General features: G+C 42.1%; 1 protein-coding gene across 2 annotated transcripts in view; it reads left to right on the top strand.

Moving 5' to 3' along the window:
* Window positions 1–22,282, top strand: part of cdh24b (cadherin 24, type 2b) — a 162,907-nt gene extending 140,625 nt beyond the window's left edge. For both annotated transcript variants that reach the window (XM_084912913.1, XM_084912914.1), the window contains exons 9-14: window positions 1,903–2,024; window positions 6,965–7,082; window positions 10,759–11,079; window positions 13,365–13,572; window positions 14,619–15,108; window positions 16,178–22,282. In XM_084912913.1, the coding sequence (XP_084769039.1) occupies window positions 1,903–2,024; window positions 6,965–7,082; window positions 10,759–11,079; window positions 13,365–13,572; window positions 14,619–15,108; window positions 16,178–17,206 (2,288 nt within the window). In that variant the 3' untranslated portion in view covers window positions 17,207–22,282. The remainder of the gene's footprint in view (window positions 1–1,902; window positions 2,025–6,964; window positions 7,083–10,758; window positions 11,080–13,364; window positions 13,573–14,618; window positions 15,109–16,177) is intronic.
* Window positions 22,283–24,532: the final 2,250 nt, after the last annotated feature.

Genomic DNA, 24,532 nt, shown 5'->3' with positions numbered 1-24,532 from the left:
AACCTTTATGGGTTTAAGTTGTATCTGTATGCCAACTTTGGTTGTTCAACTTCTGTTCACATTTACAGACAAACCAAGACATTGAGATTTTGTGTATTATAGTAAAATTCTACTTTTAATTAAGTATTTTAATATAGCTACCTAATTTAAACAAATTCACTCATTTTTTTTCATCTATTAATCTATAAATGCTTTTTTCATCTATTAATTACTGTAGAGAGGGCGACTTCATACTTCTTTAACTCAGAGTATCACTCTGAACACATATCTTTATTTACGCAGCCCATTGCACTCTTGGTGTCACAGCTCCCAAAAAGAGCAAGCTGAGCACAATATTGCATGTTGTGGGGATGCACTTGCGAAGATATTTTGTTAGTGGAAAAAAACCAAAACAACGTCTTGTGTTTTGGACAAACCAAATGCATTAAGGACTGGATAATTTAATGTAATTATGCAAGCATTTCTTTCTTTTCTTTAATGTCACTGATTTGACTTTTTCTCTCTCTACATTTATGTATTTTTAGAAGTCAGTGACAACCTGTTTTCTTGTTCAGTTTGCTGGACGGACGTATTACAATTAATACCAGCATCCTGTTAAATCCTGGCTTTGCTCCAGTAGCTGTGTCTGGCAGATGACAAGTCATAAAAGCACTCAAAAATAATCCAACTGGTTTGTTTATGAGTAGAAGTATTGTTGGAGAATTCTATCCAATGTCTGCTGTGCTCAAGGAAAAAGAAGTTGTTTTGCTGCCAAGTTTTGTTCTGGACAAACTTAATCTTTACTTAAAATCTACTCAGGGTTCCTTGTGGCAGCAATGTGTTGGTAGGACTGTGGCGGCAGCACACTGAGTGCCTGTCTTGAATAATGAGCTCTATCTAATAAACAGACTGTTGGAGACTGTGTTGACATAAAGCACAGTAGGAGCCCTGCCATGGCCACAGGCAGGCCAGCTCACCCTGTGGCATTACAGCAAGAGCTCATTTTCAGCTTTTCAGCGATGGGAACCAGTTGCTGTCATCCATGACACAGTGTTACTGCTGTTGGTTTGAAAAATGGTGTGGGAATGTTATGAGTGTGTGTGTGTGTGTGTGTGTGTGTGTGTGTGTGTGTGTGTGTGTGTGTGTGTGTGTGTGTGTGTGTGTGTGTGTGTGTGTCTGTGTGTGTGTGTGTGTGTGTGTGTGGGGCTCGGTTTACAGAAAGTGTAGTCCAATGTGTTTCATGGTTGCCTGCCTAGATAAAGGATGTGTGCTGGTGAGCCTGGGTTGTGTCATAGCTGCCTAAAATGTAATGATGAGTGTTCAGAATGCTAACTTCATGTGTTTCGAGCGCGGCTTGTGAGAACTTCATGTTCAAGTGTGCGTATAGCCGAGTGAATGGGGTGTAGGGGACCTTATGCCAATCCATTTAAACTGCGCTCTTGTGTAACTGCATGCAGATTCGCTGCCTTCTGCATCCCTCTTCTGCCTTTTCTCTCTCTTTATTGAGAAAATACAAACACACACACACACTTTATGCTGCGAGAAGTGCTGGCTATGAAAAGAACAGTTTGATGAGGAAATTTTTAACTGATATGGAAGCATCAGTCATACTCCAGCTGGGAGCCTGCGAGCTGTAACACAAGCCAAATGAAACCAAATGCACTGCTGTTTATTTAGCCAATTGTACGCTCACTAATGTGATGTAATGTGAAGTTTTTGGACAAAGTCTTGAAATACTTGATTATGCCTATGAGGACGACTGCATGGGATTAATGGACCGATGACTTGCACCACTGTATTTGTATTGTACTCAGTAGTGTCTTTTGCCGTTTTGACATTGTCTTCATATTATTTAGTTTATACAGCTGTGTGTGCGTGTTTTTGGAGGCTACGTTCTAATATGCTTTTCTCTGGCTCTTTCAGACAATCCCAGCCAAGTCTCCAGAGTTCTAGTTGCAATAGAGACCTTAGATCTGAATGACAATGCACCTGAGCTGGACAGGCAGTACAACACAGCCATGTGTGACTCCTCCTCCATCGGACAGGTCAGTATGTGTTTAAAATACTTGAGGTCTTTATTTCCATTCCATTCCAGTGTATATAAAATGTTCATTTTAAAGAAAACACTTGACTAAAACACATGTTAAGGAAACAAGCCCGGGTTATTCCTGGAACTACATTCTGGCACTACATATTTCTCAGTTTAGGTACTTGGACTGCCAGCAGTGCTAAAGACTGTAATTTTTCAAGAAGATGTGAAAAGACTTTAAGTGATGACTACACAGCAGCAGCAGCAGCTGTGTTGTCTTTGTGTCTACATGTGTGGCGCTCGTGGTTTTTCGAGGTGTCAGAGCCCAACACACAATCACTGCAGTTGCATGGGTAAAAGCTTACAAATAGAGTGGCAGGGGTATAACGCAATCAGAATGTAAAAGCCAGAGTAGACATCTGGACTGACTGAAATAGAAGCTGTTCTGTCAGACATGCAAAATGCATGACTGAAAACACTTTTTAGACACACTGCTAATACTACAGTCTCACATGTTTCAGTCAAATCCGACATATCGTTGGTTTGAATACAGTTTTTGTTACAAAAGTCACATAACTGATCACATGGTTACAGTCACCAACCAGTGGCCATTGGTTTGTGGCCAAACTGCTAGCGTTATTAGCCTCAGTAAATTTTAAATGAACAGAAAGAAGCTAACATTTTCAGCATATTCATTGTTTTCACTTTTTTATTTTATATTAAGATAAGATAAGATAAGACTGACTTTTTTATGTATACATATGAGCAGAAGCTTCAAAACCAGTTTTATCTGAAGCCTGAGAAGCTGTGGCTGGATGAACTTTAATCATCCAAAAATCAAACAATATTGATAATCAATGTAATAATTAATAATAATTGTAAAATAATAAAAAATGCTTACTTTACATACATATTTTAGAAGTTACAGTTTTTAGATTTGCATTTAAAGCCCCAAATTTCATACCATAAACACAACGTCACCTCCTCACTACGTACGACTCTGGATACTGTAGCTCCAGTGAAAACTAAGGTCTCTAATCAGAAGTACCTGACTCCGTGGTATAATTCTCAAACACGTACCCTAAAGCAGATGACTCGTAATCTGGAGAGGAAATGGCGTGTCACAAATTTAGAGGATCATCATTTAGCCTGGAGAAATAGTTTGCTGCTTTATAAGAAAGCCCTCCACAAAGCCAGAACATCTTACTATTCATCACTGATTGAAGAAAATAAGAACAACCCCAGGTTTCTCTTCAGCACTGTAGCCAGGCTGACAAACAGTCAGAGCTCTGTTGAGCCAACCATCCCTTTAACGTTAACTAGTAATGACTTCATGAACTTCTTCACAAATAAAATTTTTATCATTAGAGAAAAAATTACCAGTAATCATCCCACAGATGTAATATTATCTACAGCTACTCTCAGTACCATTGATGTTAAGTTAGACTCTTTTTCTCCAATTGATCTTTCTGAGTTAACTTCAATAATTACTTCCTCCAAACCATCAACGTGTCTTTTAGACCCCATTCCTACAAAACTGCTCAAAGAAGTCCTGCCATTAATTAATTCTTCGATCTTAAATATGATCAACCTATCTCTAATAATCAGCTATGTACCACAGGCCTTCAAGCTGGCTGTAGTTAAACCTTTACTCAAAAAGCCATCTCTAGACCCAGCAGTCTTAGCTAATTATAGGCCAATCTCCAACCTTCCTTTCATATCAAAAATCCTTGAAAGAGTAGTTGTCAAACAGCTAACAGATCATCTGCAGAGGAATGGTTTATTTGAAGAGTTTCAGTCAGGTTTCAGAGCTCATCACAGCACAGAAACAGCTTTAGTGAAGGTTACAAATGATCTTCTTATGGCCTCTGACAGTGGACTCATCTCTGTGCTTGTCCTGCTAGACCTCAGTGCAGCGTTCGATACTGTCGACCATAATATCCTATTAGAGCGATTAGAACATGCTGTAGGTATTACAGGTACTGCACTGCAGTGGTTTGTATCATATCTATCTAATAGACTCCAATTTGTGCATGTAAATGGAGAGTCCTCTTCATACACTGAGGTTAATTATGGAGTTCCACAGGGTTCAGTGCTAGGACCAATTCTGTTTACAATATACATGCTTCCCTTAGGCAGCATCATTAGAAGACATAGCATACATTTTCACTGCTATGCAGATGACACCCAGCTCTATCTGTCCATGAAGCCAGATAACACACACCAATTAGTTAAACTGCAGGAATGTCTTAAAGACATAAAGACCTGGATGGCCGCTAACTTTCTGCTTCTTAATTCAGATAAAACTGAGGTTATTGTACTCGGCCCTGAAAATCTTAGAAATATGGTATCTAACCAGATTCATACTCTGGATGGCATTACCTTGGCCTCCAGTAACGCTGTGAGGAACCTTGGAGTCATTTTTGACCAGGACATGTCCTTCAACGCACATATTAAACAAATATGTAAGACTGCTTTCTTCCATTTGCACAACATCTCTAAAATTAGAAATATCCTGTCTCAGAGTGACGCTGAAAAACTAGTTCATGCATTTATTACTTCCAGGCTGGACTACTGTAATTCATTATTATCAGGATGTCCAAAAAACTCACTGAAAAGCCTTCAGCTAATCCAAAATGCTGCAGCAAGAGTACTGACAGGGACTAGAAGGAGAGAGCATATTTCTCCTGTTTTGGCTTCCCTTCATTGGCTTCCTGTTAAATCCAGAATTGAATTCAAAATCCTGCTCCTCACATACAAGGTCTTAAATAATCAGGCCCCATCTTATCTTAATGACCTTGTAGTACCATATCACCCTATTAGAGCACTTCGCTCTCGCTCTGCAGGCCTACTTGTTGTTCCTAGAGTATTTAAAAGTAGAATGGGAGGCAGAGCCTTCAGTTTTCAGGCCCCTCTTCTGTGGAACCAGCTTCCAGTTTGGATTCGGGAGACAGAAACTATCTCTACTTTTAAGATTAGGCTTAAAACTTTCCTTTTTGCTAAAGCATATAGTTAGGGCTGGACCAGGTGACCCTGAATCCTCCCTTAGTTATGCTGCAATTGACGTAGGCTGCCGGGGGATTCCCATGATGCATTGAGTTTTTCCTTTCCAGTCACCTTTCTCACTCACTATGTATTAATAGACCTCTCTGCATTGAATCATATCTGTTATTAACCTCTGTCTCTCTTCCGCAGCATGTCTTTTATCCTGTCTTCCTTCTCTCACCCCAACCGGTCGCAGCAGATGGCCGCCCCTCCCTGAGCCTGGTTCTGCCGGAGGTTTCTTCCTGTTAAAAGGGAGTTTTTCCTTCCCACTGTCGCCAAAGTGCTTGCTCATAGGGGGTCATATGATTGTTGGGTTTTTCTCTGTATCTATGAAGCGCCTTGAGGCGACTTTTGTTGTGATTTGGCGCTATATAAATAAAATTGAATTGAATTGAATTGAATTGAAAACCTGGTTAGTTAGCTTCCCATTAAATAACTATCTTGATGATGTGTCACTTAGCTCGATGGCCACACTGTTTCAGTAAATGTTAACGTTACCTCTTCTTTATATTGGCTGAAGCCTTCCTTGAGCCATACAGCCCACCACACGCCACATTTTGCACTAATTATACACATATTCATAATAAATTAGTGTTACTATGTCATATGCAAAACATATGCAAACTTTGTATTTAATGTTCATGTACAGTCATATAATTACAACACAAACAGTCGACGAGTATTCAGCTTGGAGTATATAGAGTGTGGCAGAACAAAGCTGTGTCCCTTCAGATATGGCTACATGCAGCTACAGCATACTCATTCACCATGGAGCCAGGTGAATCCTCCATGGCCTGTTATCAGAACGCAGCAGTTATTTGCATTGTAATTAAACTCGAGCCTCCTCTCAGGCTGCCTCCCTCCTTCCTGCTTTATTTGTGTTCTTGTCTGTTTCTCTGCATCATGTTTTTCTCACTCAATCCTATCTCAATTATAGAAATCATCCCTTCTTCAGCCTCCCCTTGGAAACCCTGCTTAGCTCTCCTTTCTTTGCCTCCATATTCTGTTTTCCATGCTGGCTCTGTCACTATCATTTTGGTGTCGTGGCCCATCTGTTGTGTGTTTTTTTTTGTTTCCACTGGTGTTTTCATTGCTCTGCTCATGCCTTTGTTGTGTCACCACGAAATCTGTGATTCTATGGCAACGACGTTGATTTGTTTTTGCCTGTGATGTTCATGTTTGTGCATGCTGCAATTTGAGTGAGCGGCACGCAGTTCATAAAAGAAAGGCTATGATGTCTTCCCAGTGTGTTTGGGATAGTATATCCACATCTCTGTATGACACGCCATTAGGCAAAGCCTGTTTGAATATTCACCCACAGCATCGGATAACATAATGCAACTGTTCTTAGCAAATCTTCTCAAGGCCTACAGACATCGACTAACTCAAAGAGCATGCTGCACCCTTCATCCCCGCATTGAGTCTCGTATCGAGCACTCGAAAGCGTTCCTGAAAGAGCGTCCTGCATAATGACGAACAGAGAGTTTCATTAAAAAGAAATTACCCATCAGCTCAGTCTGCGGGAGATTTCTTTAAGATTAATTTAGTTAAGATTGCCAATGAGGACTTGCGTAGATGCCTTTACAACACCAAAAGCTGCACGGCACTGTATTTACAAAAAAGGGGATTCGCACACACACACACACACACACGGGGTTATATTTTTGGTGTGAGTATCAAACACAGTTCACTTATGTCACTATGCTAATTGTTTGACTTGTTTTCATTCTGCCAGTGTCGGCTAATGTTTTTTTGTTTATGTAGCTAAAAGCTCTCTCTGTGTAAGTGTTTTTTCTTCCTCCTTTTCCGTTCTCTCTCTATGCTTTTCCTCGAAACACACAAACACACGCGCACTCACACACATTCATTCACACCCTCCCCTCACCCTTGCTCTCTATCTCTGTGTTTCAGGTGGTGCAGGTGTTGCGGGCGATTGATAGAGATGAGGGTGGGAATGACAGCACCGTGTATTTCAGCATCCCTCCAGAGTCCAGCGCTGCCCTCAACTTCAGCGTCAGGGACAGCGGTGGTAGGCACTCAATCTTTCCTTCTCTGTGTAGTTCTCTTAATTCTTGTTTGTCTGCTCCTCCCTTGGCAGATAGACTTTTTCTCCCCCCACTTTTCTAAGGCCCTTAATCCCACATATATATTTTCTTCCTTTCTCTTCCCATCTTCATCTTTCCTTCTATTCTCTCTCTTTCACGTTCCTCTCAAAACCACTCCCTCTCTGAGTCGCCTTCCCTTTTCCTGTCCCTGCCTCTGTCTCCTACCATCCATCTCCCATGTCTGGTGGCCCCATTGTTTTGCTTTGTTATCCTCCCCTCTTTTGTTTCGTCCCTCTTGTTGTATCCTCTACATCCATCTTCTTCCCCACAACCATGTAAACTTAGTATTTCCACTGAGAAGTTTTTGAAGAAATCAAAGCTGCTTCGTTTAATTAGCGTCAACTGAATCTAATTTAGCTACTTGTTTGTTTTCCGTGCATTTTTCCCCCTGAACACTTGTCGTGTCCTCGCTCTTTGTTTTGCACAATTACACACGTATAGTCCTTTAATATCATACAAACATACATTTGATATGACTATTTTAATTCAGGGATGCAATGTGCTGCCGGTTCTGTGTAACTGTTCACATCAAGCTGTGTATGTGTGGGGATATTTTTGCATCCTTGAACAAATATGTAGTCTCCTAAAACTGGATCCACAAGAATTTTGTTGTCTTAGCTCACATTTACATTTCTCTACACAAAAACAAGTTAATTGGCTCACAAATACATTTTTTTGCAATTATGTGTCACCTGTGGAGTTTTCATGTAAACACATACTTTGAGTCAGTGCAAAAACACAGTGTTTGCTTCCTTGAGGCCTTAACGGCGTGCTGAATAAAAGATCAAACATTTGCAAAAGTGACATTTTTCAATATTTTGAAGAGTGCAGGCCTGATTACATCAGCTGGCATTCTTTTTTCTTTTCACGTCTTTGCTTCTGCATTGCTACATTCTTTTCCTTTGACACAATAACTGTTGTGGAACAGCATGAAATCGGTGAAGCTCTTCAGTTGGTATGTGCTGCACAGTTGCAGTTGAGGACAGTAATGCAAATCAAAACATTGCACCACTAGCGGATAAAAACTCCACAGAATACTTTCATGTGTGCTTATGCATTCTGCACACAGCTCATCTCTCTCCACTTGAAAGTCTGATTTGTGCGTCATATTAGCTAAAGATGTCAGTAGCATATTAAAGTGTATAATATAGTATTCCATGTGCACGCCTTGGACACATGAACATGTGTACTAGTTGTAGGTATACCTGTTCAAGTGCTCATTAACACACATGTATTCTGATCAGCCACTCACATGACATTCAGTGTTGACATGAAATTCAAACCAAGTGTCAAAATGGGGAAAAAAGGTGATTTAAGTAACTTTGAATGCGGCAGAGAATTCTGATGTACTGAAATAATGCAACAAATCTGAATCCCCCCACCTGAAACAGAGAAAATAGTGACGGGTTGCTTTGTTGAGGCCTTAGAAGAAAGGCCAGACTCCTTCAAGATGATTGGAAAGCAACAGTAACTCCCAAGCACTGTTAAAACCAAGGTATGCAGAAGAGCGTCTCTGAATGCACAACACGGTCAGCCTTGAAGCAGATGGGCTACCAGACCAACCCAGGTGCCTCTCCTGTCAGCTAAGAACAAGAAACTGAGACTACAGCTTTCACAGACTCTACAAAATTGGGCAATAAAAGATTAAAAAGAAAACTTTGCTTAGCGTGATGAGTCTCAAGTTCTGCTGCAAAATCCAGGTAGTCGGGTAAAATTTTGGCGTAAACAACATGAAAGTCACCAAATCTAAATCAAAAAGAGCACTTCTGGGATGTGATGGAACAGGAGACTCACATCATGGGTGCAGCTGACAAATGTGCAGCAGCTGTTTGCTGCTGTCATTTCAATATGGAACAAAATCTCGGTGGAAATGTTTCCAGCACCTCGTTGAATCTATGTCATGAAGAATAAAGGCAGTTCTGGAGGGAAAAGTAGCATGATGTAACTAATCGAGTGGTCTGTGAGTGTAGCTTGGCAACAAATTTCTCAGCCTTGACTTCATCAGTAAACACAATATGGCAAATACGGGGAATTTGAAAACGTCCAATTGAAAATCCAGCAAACACAGGATAACATTCACTCTCATTTTAAGTCATAGTACTTTGTTTTGTTCTCCATTAATTCTGACCAAAAAAACTGCATTTTAGCTGCAAAATGCTTTGATTGTCTACTAAGTTAGCTGTATTAGCTAAAATATGCTAAATATAGAACTTAAGACAGGGGTGGGGGAACTTCAGGACTCAAGAGTCCTGCAGGTCTTAGATGCGTCCTTGATCCAACACAGCTGATTTAAATTACCTCCTCAACATGTCTTGAAGTTCTCCAGAGGTCTGGTATGGGTGATATCTAAAACCTGCAGGACACCGGCCCTTGAGGCCTGGAGTTCCCCACCCCTGCCAGATGAAGATATGTGCTTACATTCGTCAGCAGCTGAAGATCCGACTACTCTTTGACTAATTTTACTACCAAACTGGTGACCAAACTCCCAACTCTTCCTAAACCAGACAAAACCAAGTTAACTCGCCAGATCATGGATGAGTATTATAAACTCAGTGACATGTGAAATCAAAGACCTCTTTGATGTGTCATCCAACAGTAGAACAGAGAGACAATAAGATCATCCTCAGCTCCCGTGTGGACAGCTTGTCTGACAAAACGCTACATTACTTTCTTTGTTTAAAAAGACAATGATTTGATCTATCTTTTGGATCGCTGAAGATCTTTTTGATAATCGCGTTTGTCATGTTTTCATTCCCAGTGCTATTCATGCTAATGAAAACCTGCTTTCGTGTCAGCGGCTATATTTTTGTGGCCTTGTGTGTGTAATTCTAAAAACGTCTCCCACACAGATCCTCCGCAGTTCTTTTTCTCAAAAGTGAGAGTCAGATCAATACAGGCCATTACCTCTTTTGTTATTGCTGCTCTCTGTCCTTTTAAATTGCTGTATGTGAGCCTCTCATCACTCGTGTCCATTACAACATCTTTAAAAAAAAAAAAAAAACGGGCTTGTGATGATTTCCTTTCATACAAGTGTGTTCTAAAAGTCAGTGCTTTGGATGTACAGGCTTTCTTCTGTACATACTTTGTTGTGTCATTAAGTCACAAGTGTGGGAGTCTTTGAAAAGGATCATACAGATGGATCTAATGGCACCACATTATTCAAACAATAATTTTAAACGTGAAAGTATATTAGAATTTATGTTTAAGTTTTACAGCCTATCTGGAGCTATAAATCATGAAGCGTCTGGCTGCGGCAGCGAAAAATATACTGTCTGTCCAATTTGTAACACTCTAGTAGATTCATCCTGTAAAATTAGTATCACTGTTATTCTGCTGTGGAACGCTGTAGCTCAAATTAGAAGGGAAGTGAACGAAAATAGTAAAAATAAAAGAGAGGCTAAATATTTTTGCCTGCTCAATTCCTTTGTGGTACAAACCCGTCACCAGCTGACTGCAGTCGCACATTTGCAAACATGAGGACATTCATTTCTGGGCATAATTTCCAAATTGGAACGTCCTGCCTCCATTCTGCAAACAACACTGTAGCATGCGGTTAACAGTGGACTCAAAGTTTCTTCCTATCTGTCAACTCTCCTTCAGGCCCCACAGCCAGCTTGGTGTTGCTGTCCCAGATCCAGCCACTGTCCCGTTCCTCATCCTCCACCTTGACCCTCTACGTGCCGCTCGTCCTGAGGGATGGGACGTCTGGCCTCACCAGCACTGGGACGGTCACTGTGTCCGTCTGTCCCTGCCTGAAAGGAGGGGCACGAGCCGGGGAGAAAGACAAGGACAAACAGACCGAGGGCGAATGGGACTGGGAGAAAGAAGCGGTGTGTCTTCCTCAGCAGTCCACACTGCCCTCCCCTGGGCTCAGTACAGCTGCCTTGCTGGCTATCCTGGCTTGTGTTGCTACATTACTGGGTAAATACTTAATAGCTCATAAAGCTTGAGAGAGATTAAATCTGGGCTTGGCTTAAGATAATGCCAAAAGCAAAAGTAAAATGGTGAAAGGCCCTTGTTTATATAACTTACATGATGGCTTTTATAACAGCACTTAGTGTTATGTACATTATGATATAATATGAAGTTATATCATAAATATTTACTCCCTAGAAATGCATTTAATGCCATTCTACAAATAGAAAGTTGAGTAAATAACGTTTAGGGCTTGTTTACCTTCAACTACATCCCTGGATGCTTAATCTGCATATGAAAATAATGAAAGCAGCAGCGTAAATATTTCTCTTAGTCACAGCTGCTCGATACAGGTTTACTTTTCCTCGCAATTTTGGTCCAGTTATTTCCCTTGGCAAGGTCAGCTCTAATCACAGCTAAAATAAAAATTTTGAGTGATTATCTGGGCCCTCCGGTTTTTGATAGCAGCATAATAAAATGTCACAGCCACCTTTGCAGAAACTCAAATGCTCAATTGGATAATGCCTAGTTGCTGAGGAGACTGGCTGATAGCCAGCATCATTGTCATTTCTATTGAGTCTGTTGAAATCACTCATGCCTTGTTGATAAAGGCATTATCATTCTGGAAGGGGCCAGTTCAATCAAGTGGGAGACGCGACATGGCGTGAAGGTGATCGTGCTCAGTGGATTTAGTGGAGTTAAGAATTTAGTTCGCTAAGTGATAATGGCATAATCGTGGGCGGGAGTATAATTCTGCTTTTTCTATTTCTAAACACTACAATAACAGGGCCTTCCACAGAATGCCAAACGTCCTTAAAGAACCTCTGTCATCACCTCCATCAGTTATTAAAAAGGAGCGGGGTTTACACGAGGTAACCATTGAGCCATTTGGCAACTTTGCCCTGTGTCTTTAACAGATAAATATACACACATCACGCTATAAAGGTTATTCCTCAAACTGTTATAAAAGGTTAGAGTTTTCCCACTCCATTTAGGGATCATTGAATTAGTTCCATAGAAATCAAATAATGTGGCCTCCAACTATATTAAGGCTGTAGATTTACTTACCGCGGCAGCTTAACCTCCTGCGATACAGCCGTATGGAAACACAAGCACATTAGTGTTTGTTAAATCAAATCATACACTGCAAATATAAATAAGCACCCGAGCAGATTCAGCATGGTTTGGATTTCTATAAATACCAAAACAGTTTGCACAAATGATAGGGAGAGCTGTCTAAGAGCGAGTGAGTGGAATATATTAAGAAAAAAATATGGGCAATGTAAGTCGATCAACTAACTAGCCTTCTAGTAACCTGTGAGGGTCCAAATTCAGAGAGTTGATCAACTTGTCCACTCCTTGAAATGTACAAATGAACTGGCAAGCCAATAATGAGAGAAATTATTGGTAAAGGTGTCACCTTCCACAGGTGTACCAGCAGCAACTTTAACCGGATGCTCAATTCTTCTTGTCCTTGATTTCTGACTGGGGTCTTATTTGGATCGGGTGCCTTCCTGAATATTTATGCACTTTACTTTTCAGCTTGGTTCTCATTTTCTCCCTATTTGCATCCAGAAAGTTCAGCACATGCAAGAATAGGATTTCCCCCGCTTAATAAGCATACTAAATCTATTATCATAGGTGTCCTGTATCTGTTTTTCTACCAACTCGATCCTAGTGCAGGAACCTAATCTAGACTTCCGTCTGTGCCTTTCCCCTGGAAAATTGAAATGAAAAAAAAAAAAAAAGCCACTGTTCCCAGAGTTTGATGTCAGTGGGTATGGGGAGGCTGATTCTACTGCCCAATGCTAATGTTGTGTTTGCAAACCTGTTAAAAGTCACAAAGGCATCATTTGGTTCGTTGCCACAGTCCAGGGTGAAATTTAGCTCTCGATATTGGGAATATGCAATAAGAGTCATGGAGTCATGGGACAATAAAGCATCCATTTGGCTGGCTGGAGCTCAAAGTCAATTACCTAGTGGAGGCATGCAGTCTGCTGATATGATATACCAGCCCTCTAACCCAAGGACTCTCTGTATTCGTTTTGTCTCTGTGTGTTTCACCTCTTTGTCTGCTTGAGTTTTTCTCCCTTGCTCACACACACACACACACACACACACACACACACACACACACACACACACACACACACACACACACACACATCTCTTCCTCCTTTCCTTTATTTCCCCTGTGACTTCTGCCCCCCCTTCTCCCTTGTTCATCACTCTTTTTCCAATTTCTCTCCTATGCCTCAATATCCGTTATTCCCGTTGCCACCCCTCGGCAGCGGTGAGTGCCCTGTCATTGTCGCTGCGGCGTCAGAAGCGCGACTCGCTGTCACCGCTGGAGGAGGACGACGTACGCGAGAACATCATAACGTATGACGACGAGGGCGGAGGCGAGGCCGACACAGCTGCCTTCGACATTGCCGCCCTGCAGAGTGCCCCGCACAGCTCGCGCTCACGCGGCTATCGCACGCTGGACAGCAGGAACGTGTAAGCAGGCGGAGGGGTGTGTGGGAGGGTTTGTTTTTGTTTTCATGTGGTGATGCATATATATATAAATGGGTCTGTTTTTAATTTAATCAAACCATCACAGCGGACCTTTCATTACATGCTGAAAAGAAAATATTATTTACGCCTTCAGAGTGAAACCATTCGTCGCAGTCCAGCTCTTAACTGATCTGATCCACTTAAGTAACTGTTTAAGCCACAACTCCCAGGTCATAATCAGCCACCAATCAAAACACTCAAACAGAAGGCTATCAAGCCTGGCAGTCCTAGGAGGCCACTTTGTTGTGCTCATTTTGCTAAAACTCATTTATGTTCTGCTACATCAGAGAGTTGTTTGCACCCACTTTGATGTTCCTGTGAAACATTGTTATTGCCTTTGGACTAATAATTAGCTCCCGGATTCATGCAAGCCATATGGAGAGGCCATAAACAAGTACAAAGGCTGCTTTTAGTTGATCGAAAATTGCTTCTCACAGTTTATGGAGGTGGACATAGCAACATGAAAAACTGTCTAAATCTAATGCAATCCAGTGCAATATTCCTGCAATATTAACTACGTCTGTGAGACTTTTAATTTCTAATTTCTGTTGGCGCCATGTAACAAAGGAGCGTATAGTTGAGTCGAGCGCTGCTGTAGCTTGTTCTTCTTGGAGTGAACTGTAAGATTTGGAGCGTTCATTATGAAAGAAACGTTGTATTAAAACAGAGGTTATTTTGGCCCTAGCTGCACTGGATCACTTTTTTTTTCTTTTGAAATTCCATCCATGGAATCACAAGTTTTCAGTCCAAACAAAATCACACAGTACACCCTTCATATTTCTCACCTGGTTATTTTTTCCCACTCCAAGGTGGACAAATGTCTCAGCAGAATATCTTGCAGTGTGAACACAAAACCACAAGTCATGGTTTAAAAGAAAAAACTGTTTAAAAAATGACCAAAGATATTTCCCGAGCAGCAAGCAGTATTCAAAAACAGGCATAAAATGTTCAGATTTAGCCCAATCATATGCCCTTTTTTTGTCTTGCAGTCGTTACTCACATCGTGCTCAAGACAAATCTCGCACTTATAGCTGGGCTCAGAATCCAGGTGTGGATCACAACTACTCAGGACCAGCAGGACCCCTTTACGGTCGTCTCTGCTACAGCAGTCACACGTTACCCATTCTCCGTCGCGCCCCAGGAGGAACGTTCGAGCCAGGCTTGGCTGAGCTGGCGTACCGCTTTCCCGGAGGCCAGCCAGACCATTCCCTGGTTATCCAGAACCAAGGGGCCGTGGTCGGGCCGATGGAGTCTGGGGCGGTGTACATAGCTCCAACGGATCTCAGCACAGGAAGTCGAACGGGGAGTCGGACGGAAAGCCGCGACGGGACCGCACCCCAGAGCGGGGTGAGCACATCCGATGGAGGGACACCGAGAACCAGCGACAGCCACGACAGAGGTGGAGGAACAGGAACCGCAAGCAACTGTACAGAAGGGAGCAGTGAGGACAAAGTTAACCTCAGTCAAAATGTGGACTGGGTAAGGATGACAGTGAGCTTCACACTAAACACATGCTAAACACACATGAGCTTAAATAAATGTGCAAGAGAAACGGAGAGACGATGAAGGACACTAGGGTCTCAAACATAATGCCACTATTTAGCAGTGATGCCCAGAGAACCCAAGATTCCTGCTTGGTAGAATTTTGATGTCCTTCCATCTACATTATTCAAACGCACACTTGCATATTTGTGTTGAATGCAGAACAGGAACTCATTCTGCAACACAGCTTAAAACATAGATTGATGGGGGGCTAAATATTTCAATAAGATGTAAAAAGCGGTAGTCGTTGCTGTGAATTGTTAATTATAACGGAATAAATTAGTCAATTAGCAGTAGATGGCCACATTGAAGACATCATTAAAGCTGAATCAATGACTTAATTATTCAATTAAATAAGCAAACGAAAATGTGAGAAAGTCATTAAGCAAATATAAAATCATTATAAGGTTTTGAAATCAAACTAATATACTGAACTACTGCAGTGATTAAAGCACTGCCACACTTTTAGTCTCTGTACAGTCGCAGAAATGTCCTGGACGTTGTTGGGGGATGATGACGATAAAGACATTATCGGCACATCATATCCTGCTTTATTCTTTCTTTTTGTTCTTATGCTTTTATTTATTAGGGCCATGGCACGGCTCCTTGGCCCTAGCTTTATTTAATTTTCAAATATTTTATCTCTCTATCTCTTCCCTTTCCATCTCCCTATCACAGTGCAGTGTTAGCTCATTCTAGTGATCAATTAATGTCTATGTCTTCTTCCAACTCTGCTTTCCCTCCGCTCTCCTCTGCTCACTGTCTGTCTGTCTCTCCTTCACGTGAATCACTTTTTATCATCATCATCATCTCCTGTTTTTTTCCTTCACGTGGGCAATATGTCATCACTTTTCCTTATCTTTCTACGTTTAATATACCTGTTATTAAATTTCCCTTTCCTCCTTGGGCAAATTGTCTCATCCCATTTTATGTTACTGTAACCAAACCTAACACCCAACCCCAGCCCCGAACTGAAACCACTCGTGCTCACCTACATTCCCTCCAGGTGCAGTCGGAGACATTGCCCAGGGAGCACAACCTTGTCATGACCCGATCCGGCTCCCTCATTGGTCAGGGTCACGGCGTAGGAGGCTGGGTGTGTGACTCGGCTACCCTCCCCATGGCAGGACGCAGGGCCTCTCGTACCGGCATGTCCCCCAAACGCACATGTGGCAGTCTGGCTGAATCTGACTCTGGTGGAGGAGGAGGAGGAGGAGGAGGAGGGGGGAGTGGAGGAGGAGGTGGAGGTGGAAATGGAAATGGGGCCACCTCCACTGATGGACAACAACAACCACCTGCCAGTGGACGCAACTATGCCACTGTCCTGCATGGGGAAGTATCTGGACAGAGGGACTACGCTGGCACTCTGGGGAGAGGAGGACTGGAGATGGGAAGCAACTTTGTGGTGGCAAGGCCAGACAGAGAAAGTGGAGGAGTATCACTGACCGGGACTCCATCTGTCTACCCAGAAGCACCTGGCTTTATTGGGGACTGGCGCGATCGAGTAGGTATGGGAGGGTATGTTTTGGGCAGGAGGGATATGACCCCTCAGCTTTTGCCCTTCCCCGGGCAGCCTCGGGCAACATATGGCAGTGTGATGGGCTTTGGGGCCAACTGGGTTCCAGGAATGGAGGCAGCCAGAGGGGGACCAGGGCACGGGGGTCCCTCCTTGGCACTGCGAGTGGGTGAGTTCCTACGTCTGCGCCTTGCCCAGGTCACCTTTGATCCCTCACAGCCGCCGTACGACTCTGTGCAGGTGTATGGGCTGGAGGGAACAGGGTCCAGGGCTGGATCCCTCAGCTCACTGGAGAGCGAAGGGGAGAAGGATTCAGAGAAGGAGGATTGGGGGGCGGGGCTGGAAGAGTGGGGTCCCCAATTCCAGAAATTAGCCCAGCTCTTCAAAGACAGGGAGAAAGAGAGAGAAGATAAGGAAAAGGTTGACGAGGGTGCCAAAAAAGAGAAAGAAATGAATGAGGAGCCTGAGAAGAAAGTGAAAAAAGATGGAGTGCGGGCTGGAGAAGAGGGGAAAGATTGAGGAAGGATATAAATGAAACAAATAGGGGCAAAAGGGGGTAAGAGAGGAAGGGGAGGAAAAGAAGGATGATGAAAAGGCAACTTGAGCTCGAATAATGTGAAGAGAAGTTAAAGGGGAGAAAGATGAAGAGGCAAAGTAATAAAAAGAGACAGAGAAAAATGAGCCTAGGGAGGATGGAGAATGCGAGGGCAGGGGAGGGAGTGATTGATGTAATTTATAGCAATAAGTGTTGAAACGCTGATATGGTTGAGCACAGATACTGAGACAATGCAGAGCCTGCTTCTGCTCGGGGCAGCAACAATTTGTTAAACGCTTTGGACAGAGAAAAACAACTCAAACATCCAAGACTCGATTAAATTCAGCTCTCACGTATGGAATGAGAAACAGCAGGAGGCGAGAAGGAAGACGTCTGGTGCGCCGATCTGATCCCAGTGTCTGCGTGTTTGTGTGCGAGAAAAGTCAGTGAAAAGTGCGTGAGAACACGTGCGCAACCGAGCGCGTGCCGTATGCGTGCATATTTAACAGAGATGGAGCAAAAGAGATTGGCAGGGGGAAATCGAAATACCCAGAGACAATTTTCGAGCTGAGACTGATGACTAATGCTGCGTAATGCCGCAACATTAGCTTTCAGGACGACAAGGCAGGGAAAAACACTTAACAACGAAGTTTAGAAAGTAGGATAAGACACAGGGGAGGGGGAAAAAGTGATGTTTGACTATAAAGGGAATGGGCGGCAAGGATGTATAGAGAGAGAAATGGTCTTGGAAGTGAGATGATTGTACAGAAACTGTTGCTTTTTATTCCATCTGCAGTGGCAGAAAAAGTGAATTATTCAGCTTGCTACTCCATTCCAAATGAAAATGATGAATCATTTAAATCCTGCAAAAGATTCTTCCTCCTCTCAGTCCACGAGGAAAAACAGACATTGTGAAAAATTTAAATGGTTTAGGGATATGATCCCCCCCCTCCCCTCCTCAGACCCTCTCAGTTCTTCGCCCCCCTCCCATCCCCCAGCTATTTTGTAGTTGAGTGTTGGTATGTTTACAAAGATTCACACACAAACACGCGGCGACACAAAAGAACTGATTAACACCACAAGGCTTTGATTGTACTACAGTAAATTACATAATCCACGAGTATTCTGTGTACCATACGGGGCCGTGAGGACTCTGTCATTGATGGCATAAATGTGTCTTTTTTATGAAAGAAGTCTGCTTTTTTCTAATTTGCCCACCCCACTTCCCCAGTCTCACATGCATGATTTTACAACAACAACAATAAAAAAAACCCCACAAAATCAGTTTCCACTCCAAACGCTTGTACGGCCCAATGGAACATTTCCACGGATCTCTAATGAAATTGTAGTGAAACACAACCAGAGAGACAGGCTTTTTCTTTTTCATTTTATTTCTTGTTAAAAGGTCAGGATGCAAATGAGCTGGAGATTTCAGCTGGAATGCACTTTTATACTGTGTGATGATCAATAATAGATAACGAATCATGTCGAAGATTACAGTTGTTTTATAAGATGTCAGCTAAACGAAGATATCATGTTTGACTGTATGTAAAAAAAAAAAAAAAACATTTGTAAATACCACTAAGTATTACTGCTAAAAGAGAGTATATAAAATTTAAAATGTGTAAAAAAATAAAATAAAAAATGTCTAGAACAGAATTTAGATGTTGAAAATGGAGCACTGTTGGGATTACCTGTATGTACTGTAGATTAGAAATGGATTAACTGCGCTGGACTGCCTCCTGGACTCAAAACAACACCATGTATTCAACATCTGTGTTTGGGTTTGCTGTGTGCTAGCTCTTTGTCTGAGATGGACAAGCCAAGGATTCAATTATACATGTGGCCTCTGGCAGAAGTTTGTTGTGCAAAATATTAGTTACAGGAAGCCTGTGAGCTAACCTGTGCCAGTGAAGATCCATTTGATGAAAATCCAGTGGAGTGAGGAGAAATCCCCCTAATGGGTATACAAAACAAAACAAAAAAAGTCAGTGTTCCCTAAAATCTGAATTAATAGCCTGCAAAAGTGGAATAATCTAGAATTTATAATAAATTTGACACTGCCTGAGAGATGTGGAGGTTTTATAGATAGTTGCTTCTCTTGAAAAATATGACAAACACTACATTAAGGAAAAGTGTCTTGTGTGCATTTCAGGCAATGCAATTCAAATGCCAAATTACTGATGCATTATGGTCTACATAAGCAAATTTTCTTGCGTGAAAGAACAATTTAGCTCTATAATGTATTTATTGCTACGGTGGCCCTGAGAGGTCAGATGTACTGCAACTTAAGGAAACACCAGCAAGTAGAAAAACTCTACAAAAATTCACAAATGACAAGAAAAGTAAAAAAAAAAACAACAAAAAACCCCCCCAGAAAAAAACAAGTGTTTTTGGGGCGACAGCAACGTAACGAAACAGCTGCTGATGAAGTAAGACACGTTTAAAAGAAGCAGAAGATTCACATAATACCGTAGATTCAGGTTTGCTAGTAGCCGTTTACTGTTAGCTTGTCACGTTAGCTGTTCTGTCATGATATTGTCTCCCCAAAAACACTGACATTGTCTTTTGTGAGTTATGTCTTTTTATTTTGGAGGTTTTTTTAATTTCTTAACCTTTCATAATGTTTTTTAAATTTCTGTTTTATTCACTTCCATTCTGTTTTGTGTGCTTTTGTGGCATTTTTCTATCTGCTGGTGTTTCCTCAAGTTGCAGTGCGTTTGGGCTTTCAGGGCCACCATTGACTAAGCCTAAAAGTTACTTTAGTCCAGAGAGGAATTTAGCCACAACTTGAATGTATGGACGTCTTTGGCGCGCCATCACAGAAGTGTCACTGTTTCATTCTTTGTAAAGTCACACCAGGCTGCCAGCTTCGCTAGTGTCCGCCAGTTTGGTCCACCATAATCTTGTTGTCAAGGTCTTCTGCAGCATTTTGTTAACCGGTCGAGAAGCCGGTGACATGAAACAAAATCCATATGTGTCTCTCTACCCTTTACCCGAGCCACAGACTTTTCCATACAGTGCCACTGTGCAGACTGGACAGTGTGGGGACCAATATACTGCACAATAACCAGAGAAGACAGGGAGGGGGGTGCAGAACCTCAGGGAGAGCTGATTTGGGATTCATTTGGATGATGAACTGTACCTCCAAAAACTTTCACCTGCTATTTTAGCAAAACATATTTGGACTTTTAGACACTCAGAGGACTGATTTGTGTTTTTTACAACATGTCTTCATTTCTGCTATATCATCAGTAATATCTGTTCTTCAGGTAGGAAGTTAGTTTCAAAGACCTAGGAGGTGGAAAGTTTTTGCTAAAAACACTGAACCTTGCCAGTTTCTTCAGTCATTCATGTCATTTATATTAATTAAGAGTTAATGCATCTGAGAAGCTCTCAAGAGGGCCTCTTGACAAACATGTTGCATCAAAATAACACAGAGAGGCTTCTCTAGTAATTTGAACTCAAACATAAAGAACGCTCACTGTTCTCTTTGTATTTTGAAAGATCAATGTGGGTGAAAGAACTTTGCTTTGTGTATCGTATCCTAGAGAGCCGTGTGAACGAGGCACTAATGTTCTTCTGACTCATTTTTGGAGGTGACTAAGCAGCTCCAAGTGCACTACAATCCCCTGTAAGGTGCAGTAGGATGGATCTGATTTGCATTTAGCCAATGAATACAAAAACACACACTCCGTCCCAAAACACCGACTTTAAGTAATTTGATTACATGTATTTCTTCCAGTGTAATTTGATTACAGAAGTATAATGTAAAATGTTAAATTCAAGTCTAGTCAGATGATATCTACTTGATTGGCATATATTCAGTTTATACTAAGCATATCTTCCTTAATAATTAATTATCTGAATAAGGAAATAGATATTCGATTTTATATATTTCAGTTGCATTTTACTCAAAATGATTGCTTCTTTTATGAGGTCGAATCATTTTGGGTGTAGAAGTGGAAATGAGAACTGATTCAATCAAAAGCACGCATTCCTTTCCGATTTGCCTTCAACTAATCTTCCTAACCTGCTGGTTTTGACTTCGTTGCACGTTAGGTGAGCACAGTGAGCTGAAATAATGGTCAAAATTACAGTTACAATTTACAACAGCCATTTCTAAAACAAACAAAACCAGAAATATCCTTTATTTATCATTCGGTTGGAATAAAAAGTCTCGAATGATTATTTCACCGGTGCACCTAAAATGACTTAGAACCAGTTTAGGAATGAGGATTACTAAATTATATGCGCTGTGTTCTCCCTAGCATTTATCTCTAATGTGCAAACTTTCTGAGCCGCTTTTCCCCAGAACACATGTATTAACACTCGCCGTATTTTCAGAGCAGTATCGTTTTAGGCAGACATTTTATAAGCAATTAGCATGCTATACCAATAAGTGACCCTGTGCACCGTTCTAATTATATGGTCTATTCCTCAGTCTTGATTGGCTCCAGGTGTCTCATCTCTGCTGATTCAAAGCTTTGCTTTGGCTGATTGGTCAAAATCAAAGTGATGATTCTCCTGATTTGTCTTATTTCAGAGTTCTGGAGTGCTGTGCCGACTAAACCACTTGACAGAGCTGATTATCCCACCTCCTGAGCCCGGCAAATTGGTTCAATCAAAAGCGTGATTAGTTGAATCAGTTGTTTTAAATAGAATAAAAGCCTGAAGTCTCCACAGCACTGCGTGGCTCTTTTTTCACTCTTTTAGCCAGCTTAGGTGCACCAACAGAGGAAAGCGGTCCATTTATCACATCTTCCCCTGAATGAGCCTCGATACTTAGGACAGTGAAGCTCCACTTAAAGGACGGGCACAGATACCTTAGTATCTAGTTAATGTATGTAGCTCAAAGATGCAGAGTAAAGGTCATGACCTCTGGCCTCTGACCCTAAACAGATCGACCCTCACTGGTTCTGCACCCACCTTCCCCCCGTGACTTCATTGCTCCTGCACGATGTTGATACAATTCCACAATTGCGTGCTGAACAAAGTGTATTTATTTCTGTTGTACTTTTTCTTTTTGTAAATTTGAATAAAAAAGGAACTATTTCAAACAGATGAGTCAGACCTGCTCTGTGCTCCTTTCTGCACTTTCCAGAATTTCGGGATAATCAGACTTCTGTTGATGGGTGTGCCTTCTGTTTGTGTGTGTATGTGGTGTTTGTATATGTGTGTGTGTGTGTGTGCGTAAAAGTGTGTCTAAGGGAGAACGAGACAGAAGGAGAGAGCTATTGAGAGACGAGCTGTGCAGTGCATACAAATGTGTGCACACCTTGTGAGCATGTGTCTTGTTGTGAGTAGGTGGGTGTGCCTTGTCAAATTGGCCCCTTGAAATTTCCAAACCACAGACAATGTGTGTGCGTGTGTGTGTTTTTTTCTGGGGATACGTGTGCGTCTGACTGCAGGATGAAGGAACACCTTGTCTGGTTTGATCCACCCCGATGGGGGGATGTGAGGTCAGTAATAGAGGACAGACGGAGAGTTCTGCAGAGTAATCACACTATCAGACAGAGGGGGAGAGTTCTCTGTTTGTTGGCGAAAGGAAAGAGGAAAAAAAAAGCGCATTTTGAACTCAGGAGCTGTAGCAAATAGAGCACACCTGACAGCTGCGACCAAATAATGCGGGCCCCTTAGCCAACCTTTGCAGCTCTTCTGAATTCTGCGTTTGTCCTGCTGAATGATGGATCGGGGAGATGTGCGCCATTGCCGTGTGACTGAATTGCTGGTTAAAAAGATTTATTACAATAATCAAATATGAAGGAGGGGATTATTTCTACATGATGGTTTAGAGAATGATCGTGTTAGCCGGGTCCTCGCTTGATTACAATGATAATACCCGCCTCAAGTCAGGAAAGGGAGAGAAGCAGAGGGAGAGAGAAGGGATGGAGCGAACCATATTAACGGTTAATATGCAAGTCTGTTGCATTACATAAAATTGCATTTATGATTGGGTTAGAGATTATTCCGCTGCCTGCTAAAGAAAAAGTCCTTGCCTTCCTTCCCATAATTATGAGACTCACAAGGTTGACTCGCTCCCTGCGGAAGCAGCACCCTGTATCTAAAGAGGATGTGAAATCAGTTGGAGGCAAAACAGAGCTTTGACTCGCTTTAACCCCCCTCCACACAACTGATAAAACACATCAACATGTAACCAACACAGCACCCTTATCGATTTACAAGTCCTATATAAATATATATCAGTCTCCCTCCAGCATCAACACCGCAATGCAGTATGCTAGGTGAGATGGACTGTCATTGCACTGTCAATAATTACAGCATGCATAATTGATCGTGGCATAATAGCAGAGCTGGAGATAAAATGGACCCTGTTAAAGGCATACACCTGGGAACCACTAAGCACTGTATGTGCTGGAGTGGTGCAAACTCAAAGTGCTGCATGATTGCGTCACAAAACTCACAAGTTAGTGTGTGCTGGTGTGTGTAGTCAAGTACATTGAGATTCCTCATTCTGTTTGAACCTTACTGACACTCACAATCCCTCTGGCTATTCAGCACAGTGTGCACGCTTGTGTGTGTGCATGCACGCTTGTGTGTGTATGTGTGCGCGCGTTCTGCACTTGTGCATCTTTGCATTTCAAGTGTGCTTTAAAAGGCAGCAGCCAGAGTGCAAGAGACTGCAGAGTCTTTCGACAAGGCAGTGCAACTTTTTGGACTCGACAAAACATTACCCTGCAGTTAAATGTCTAACAAGTAGCTTTTAACTCCACCTGTCCCTCCGTTTTTCTTTTTTTATGAGTGCGCGCGCGCGTTTCTTTTTCCCCTCCTGCTCTCGTTGCTCATCCGTTCTGCTCGGAACGCTCACAGAGTTCAGTGGCTCATTTGAAGTGGAAAATTAAATCTTCATTAACAATCTTAATTAGAGTTCGATCTCCCCATAGTGAGGCGACAGAGAATCTATAGTGCAACGTGGGAAAGACCTGGAGCTAGAGTTGGTTTCAGTAAAGCAGTGGCGGTGGGGAGGATTGAGGGGTGCTTTTGTGGGGGGTAATTAGTGAATGGGAACTTCAGGGTAAATTACGCGAGAGGTATTTACACTTTACAGGAGGGGTGGATGGATAATTAAAGCGACCTGCTGGTTGATGGTGGACAGTGCGATGATAGTCCCAGACGTGTGCTGTGGTAAGGGTGCAGTTCTTGATTCTGCAAAGCTGGTGAACTAGCGCTCAATAGCACTTGGAGGCTTGGAGGCAGAGGGGTATAGGGAGGGCACTGTTAGTCAGAAATCTTCAATCGAATTGTGTCTTGTCTTGTTTTTTGGTGACATGCTGTAACTTGAGGTGACA

Source organism: Perissodus microlepis, chromosome 18 (assembly GCF_051167445.1).
Source record: "Perissodus microlepis isolate ML-2025 ecotype Zambia chromosome 18, ASM5116744v1, whole genome shotgun sequence".
Lineage (NCBI taxonomy): Eukaryota > Metazoa > Chordata > Actinopteri > Cichliformes > Cichlidae > Perissodus > Perissodus microlepis.
This window is presented reverse-complemented; position numbering and strand designations above follow the sequence as displayed.